At 30.6% G+C, this 6712-nt stretch overlaps 1 protein-coding gene across 1 annotated transcript in view; it reads right to left on the bottom strand.

Annotated features, from left to right (window-relative positions):
• gammaCO (coat protein (coatomer) gamma) overlaps window positions 1–1496 on the bottom strand; it is a gene marked incomplete in the record, with an annotated part of 43602 nt that extends 42106 nt beyond the window's left edge. Inside the window, 1 exon segment of the mRNA XM_071182781.1 lies at window positions 1342–1496. Within this exon segment, the coding sequence (XP_071038882.1) occupies window positions 1342–1381 (40 nt within the window).
• Window positions 1497–6712: the final 5216 nt, after the last annotated feature.

Below are 6712 nucleotides of genomic sequence, written 5' to 3'. Positions count from 1 at the left end.
AGCCATTTTTGTTGATCGCTATGCTTCATCTCGTTTGATCACGTTTTTTTCGTGAACGCTAGCGTCATGGTTCTTCTTGCGAAAGATATTTAGATTTTTCCTTCTTGTTTGATCAAGTTTTTTTCATGGATGTTAGCGTCATGGTTTTTCGCGGAAGCTTTTTTTTTAATGGAATTTAGTAAAATCCTTTAGCAAAAATGCGAAAATGCTTTGTTGAATTTTAGCATTTTTGAGGGGTCTTTTCGCATTTTGCGAAAAAAGCTACCGTAGCGGAAACCCTGCCCCTAAGTACACTGAGTAAGGATTTTGATGTACTTATAATTAAACTAGCTAAACAAAAACAACAAATTTAATAAAACAAAATAAGTAGGATCACGAACACATTCCCAAGCGAGTACAGACAGGGCACGCCTAAAAAAGAAAGTAAATCAGTTCTTGTTTATTTTTCCCTCTCAAGTTTCATTTTCCCTTTTTTGCTCTGAATCTCACTTACTGCTTACTTTAAGCATTTACTGGTGTTAACAAAGCTCACCAAAAGGAGAAAATTGAGTTTGATGAAATTATTAAAATAAATCTAATAGAAAATAAATAATGTTGAGAAAATATAGTAAAGTAACACAAAGAAGAAAATAATGTTCTTTATCAGAAAAATTATATAAATTCAGTAATTTTATCCTAATTATCATAGGCCAGAAAAACACAGTATATTTTATGTACTTTTCGTAGACTTCATAAAACTCAATATTGCAATTTAGTTAGAGAACTAGAAGACATTGAGACACCATGATTAGGAGAGGAACCAATTGTTGACTTTATGTAACATCGATTCAACTTAAAATAACGATGTGGTGAACATTTTGCTAGACATTGACTACTCTGAGATAATATTAATTGGTGAATACCGTTGCAATTCGTTCGCAAGTATACGCATAAAGTAGGTGTAAAGAGAAAAGCTTTACTTAGCAATGAAACTATATTTAATCAAATAAAACATAAAATTTCAGTTAAAATTAAAAAGATAAATATAACACTAAGGTGGGGCTATATAAATGTAGTAAAATAGAGGTAACTTACATATACGTGTTAACTCTACACTATTTCTCAGACTTTAACAATAATACGAAAATATACAGGATTATGAATAACTATAAACAACAGATAGAAATTTGGATGTTTTGCCGAACACATAACAGATTAGAAACATTCATAATAGGCTATACAATAAGTTCGAAAAAAGTAAACAAATACGCCGATTGAAAATCTAAGCCTAGGTGTTAATATAAAAGGTTACAATAATTGCCAAAAATCTAACATATTTTAGATTAATAAAAAGAATATTACCATCCTCCTCATCCCTTTTATCCCGTTTTAAAGCATACATTATTAACAACTACTAATCAAAGAAACCAAATACTACGACTCCACGTCAAAAGTCAATACACGACATCGTAAGCCGAAACTTATATCGATTACACAGCTTGGAAATAGGGCTATATCAAAACAAATATTTTAATTAGACTTGCTTAAAGCTTATATGGAGAAATTTGTTTGAGAAGAGCTTTCGGTTGTTCCCCTCTTCCCTCCCCCCTTTGGAATTAAAGGTGTTTTGATTATTTTTTTTATAATCAGTAAATTTCAGGACATTTTAGTTCAGCTACTTTGATAAATTAGGTCTCCAAGAATCCATATTTCAGACGGTGTCGTTTATGTTTTGCGTGGAAACACATCCATTAAGCTACTCTATTGTTATTCGCTGTCGCAGCACACGAATGCGCCATCTGAGCTGAAAATCGGTTCCATGTTTTGACACTCGCATGTTTTGACATCTCTCGTCCTCTTCTAAGTTGTATGGGAATGTACTATGCACAATGATATTTTCCGCATAGTTTCCTTATTATATGGAACTTAAAACTGTAAAACTTCTTTTTATACAAAAACAACATTCATATTATTTAATCAGAAATAATGGCAGGCAAATATATTTTCCATAATCTTTCATTAGGAAAAGAACAAATTAAAAAACTCATACATTAAAAAATAAATGTCTAATTTATGTAAAATGAAATTAAGTGAAAACGTTGTACAATTTTGTAAATGCGATATTTTTTAAGAAAAAAAAAGCGTTTTATTTTCCAAATTTAGAAATCGAAAAATTTTTTTCTCTGCTGTGTTCGTAGGGTTGAGGTGGAGAAAATGAGGTATGAGTATACTAAGTAAATTAGACTGTAAAGTAGACATAATAATAAGTAAACTACTTAGTATTATTGGTAAAGTACAGACTAAGTAAAATCACAATGGCGATAATACTGACGCGAGGTTGTTCAAACTCGAGAATCACTTTCACTAATTGGTTTATTTTATATAAATACAAATAAATAATATACATGGCTATTATGTACATAAATAATGATGGCTGTACACAAAACAAAACGATTACAAAATAGTGAAAATCAATTTGTACATTAATGTGGATGAAATCTGATATAACATAAGTAGGACTTAAAAAATATGATTACTTAAAAAAAATGATTACGCAAAAAAAAAAAAAAAAAAAAAAAAAAAAAAAAAAAAAAAAAAAAGCGGCTACGCAAAAATTATTACTAAAAAACGATTACGCAAAAAAAAAAAGACTACGTAAAAAATGCTTACGTGAAAAATGTTGTTTTTCTAACATTTAGAAACTTTTTCTTTTCCTTTTTTTACTAATGGCGGGCACTTGGGAGTTGTCCCATTGGCCACAGAGATGCCAGAACTGCTACTCTGTTCTCGTTACCCAGTGTGCACCTGGAGCAGCGTCACCCACGTCACCTGGAGCAGGCGGGGGAGCAGCGTCGTCCACGTCATACAAACACAAACCCGCACCGTCAGGGCGGGTCACATTCACGCAATCACACACAAAGGAAAAAGGACATAGAACACAGAGAGAAAGAAACATCCATGCCCTGAGCAGGATTCGAACACGCGACCAGCGGCTACGCAGTCAGGCACGCTAGCCACTCGATCACCAGGTCGGCTACACTTAAAAACCTGTAGAGTTATAAATAAATATTAATTTTTGCAATAATTGCACTTATATTCAGTTGAAATTTTTTTCTTTCATAGCATAAATTTAAGTCTTAGCAATTTTAGTGATGAGTTGTTTAAGAGGCAGTTTTATTTTTAAGATTTATTTCGTAAGGAGTTTAAGTCTGGTTTAAACTGTTATTCATTTACAATTTCAGTAATTTTTAAATGAAATTTTTAAATTTGTTTCATCTCAATTGATCATTTCTTTCAGAATTATTAGTCACTTCTATGGTCAATCCACACCTATGGTTTACTACATGTAAATAAGTGTCAAAAGTAACGAAATGAATTCGAACTACTCTATACGCAGGTCAGGAATTTTTTATGTTTTGTGGATTGGTTTTGGTTAATACACTTTTCACACCATAGTTGTCTACACATTGTAAATATTCATCTAGACTGAGCTAGATATTTTAGATCTTCGCCAATCAATCGTTTTTTTAGTGCCATCTTTCAATCTTTTTTTATTGTAAATACTCTTAAAAATTTTCTAAATATCATTTAATTAAAACTATTTAAATTTGGACTATAATATTCCAAATTATGAGTGTATAGAAGCAAACAGATTTACACAAATTTTAATACTAACTGTTTATTTTTTACTCTTTAAACCTTCTCAGTCAACGCTTTTCTTTAAATGAATCAAAATTGCAAAATAATAATAATAAATAAATAAATAAAAAATAATAACAAAAATAATTGTTAAGTGCAAAAATATAATTTTTGTAATAAAAAATTTATGCGTATACAGAACATTTCCAAGTACAGTTCTTTAGACCAGGTACACAGATATCCTCATTGAATTGTAAAACTTTTGAAGAACGTCTTTCTTTACTCAAAATTTGACAAATTCTAAAGATCTGTGGGACATTTTATGAAGTCTTCGAGAAGATGGTAAGACTTAAATTCTGTTATTTCATTGTCTATTTAAAGTCATTATCCTTTAGGCTAATATAATTGAAAACATCGGGTGATCACTGTCTTCAGAATTGCTTATCTTAAGTGTTAATTTTTGCCAGACAAATCCTAATTTAGAATGTTGACACAATAGTTAGGAGCCACTAGTATTCTAATTTTGAAGTGTTTTAAAATTCAATGCTTTCAAATTAAGAAAATTTATAGATGTAATTTCTTATTAGCATGTTTTTCACTAATTTCTTCTTTTAAGATAAAAAGTGAGCTATTTTAAAAAAACGAGAATTTCGAAATTTTTACCTGGTTCTATTTTATAAACTAATTTTTTGTTTTGCGGTTTTTGCGAAACTTCTCATTCTATTGAATACATTTAATCTTGGAAGCAATTTTTAACAATCATCATTTTAAAACTTCGTTGAATTGCTTAGGGTATAAGCATTTAAAGTAGCCCTCGATAAACGAAATTGCGAGGAAAACAATGTTTCTTAATATTGTAATGAATCCAATTTAATAACTAATGAAAAAGTCAGATTTGAAAATCCTAAATTCAAAATTTCAAGCAATTTTCTATGCATCTTTTTTAAATTTTGTTATTTATATAGGGCAACATGATACATGAAGAATCAATACCTTAAAGTTATACTTGATTCATAAGTTTCTGATTTTGAGTTTATCATAAACTGAATTTAAAACCAACTTCAGTATGAAATTTATAGTGCAAATTTCTAATTAAAGTTTTAGGGCATTGATAAAACATAAAATTTGTTTTATTTCACGTTAAACCTGATTTTTTAGTTATGAAAAAGAAATGGAGCTTGCAAAAAAAAANAAAAATACTTAAAGCTAGTTAACTCGAAAAAGATCCTATCTCAGAAGTGAAGGATTTTATATGAACGGGGGTAAAAACCTAAATTGGATTTTTTCTTTCAAATTTAATCGCGCAATTAACCCTTTTTAAGTTTACAGACTTTAACTTACATTAAAATGAGTTGATAAATAAATTCAAAAATAAGTACTTCTAAGTAATTCTTAGTGTATGTTTAACTTAAATCCAAAGATTTTTAGCATTGGTGCAATTGCAGTTGAGCTTAAAATTTAATAAAACAAAATGTCTACTTGTTTTTAAGAATTTTAACGTACTTTAAAATTAATGTCAAAATTGTATGTTCAAGTAGCTAACTGCATAGTCAAACTGCATATGGTAAATGAATCAATGCCTTTTATACTCATAAGTTTCTGATTTTGAGTATATCAGAAACTGAGCCTAAAACCACAGCGTTCGGTACGAAATTTATAGAGCGAATTCCTAATTAGACAGTTTTAAGGCATTGATAAGACTTACAATATGTTTACTTTCACGTTAAGGCTGATTTTCAGTTATGAAAAAGTTGTTGTTGTTGTAGTTAATTTACGTCGCACTAGAACTGTAAGATGGGCTATTGGCGACGGTCTGGGAAACACCCCGGAGGATGATCCGAAGACATGCCATCACAATTTTGATCCTCTGCAGAGGGGATGGCACCCCCGCTTCGGTAGCCCGACGACCAGCACGCGAGGTCGAGCACTTTACGGTACAACAGTTTAACGAGGACCAATACAGCACAACCTCGGTCCCTACGCAGACTGATCCAAGTGTTCACCCACCCGCATACTGACCGTAGCCAGTGATGCTTGACTTCGGTGATATGCTGGGAATCGTGTCTTAACGATTAGTCCACTGCGGGACCAGTTATGAAAAAAAATGGACTTAGCTGTAAATCTATTTTTTTTTATTAATTTAATTCTAAAGTCCCTTGCGCAGAAGTGAAGGAGAATATATAAATGTAAAAACCCAAATACGATTTTTACTTTTAAACTTAATAATATAATTAAAACATTGTTATTAGTCTATATTCAGGGGTGGCGAACCTTTATGCACCAGCGTGCCATTTTTTTTAAAAAATTGTTTAATTTGGTCATAGACGTGCCATCAAACAATTTTGACTTCGTGCTTATTGGGAAAATAATAACACTAAATGCTATCAACTCAAAACTCTTTATTTACTATGGAAAAGAATACATTTCGCAATGTCTCAGTTATACGCTTAATTCAACTTAAAGTAACATCAGTGTGACTTCTGTTGTTGCAGATTAGAAGACAAATAACTTATATTAGGTTGCAAGATGTTATTTCAAGCAGGTCTGTTAATTTTTTTTTTGCAAGTTATTTATTGTTAGCTTGTTTTTTATGGTAATTAATTGTTTTTTGGCATTAATTGTAATTTTTTTGTGAATAATTGTTTATTTTTTTATGTTTGTTTTTGTGAATTTTAATTTAATTGGTAAATTGCTTCACAGTGAACTTCGTGATCGGTGGCGTGCCCAAAATATTATGTGGCGTGCCATAAGTGGCACGCGTGCCATTGGTTCGCCATCCCTTATCTGTATACTTGCATTAAAATGAGTTGATAAAGCAAATTTTGAAATAAGTACTTAAAAACAATTCTTCGTGTGGTTTAGCTTAGATTTTATAGTATTGGTATAATTGCAGTTGAGAGTAAAATTCGATAAAACAAATTGCCAACAAAACGCGTACTTGTCTCAATTTTCAACGTAATTTAAAACTATTATCAAATTTTATTCTTGCAAGTAGCCAATTTTGTGAAGGTAAAGGGCTATTTAGTCTAACAAATTGCTAACAGAAATGTTCTCTATGTATAAATTACTTACTATAAATTAACGATAAATTTAT

Source organism: Parasteatoda tepidariorum, chromosome 6 (assembly GCF_043381705.1).
Source record: "Parasteatoda tepidariorum isolate YZ-2023 chromosome 6, CAS_Ptep_4.0, whole genome shotgun sequence".
In the NCBI taxonomy this organism is placed as follows: Eukaryota; Metazoa; Arthropoda; class Arachnida; order Araneae; family Theridiidae; genus Parasteatoda; species Parasteatoda tepidariorum.
This window is presented reverse-complemented; position numbering and strand designations above follow the sequence as displayed.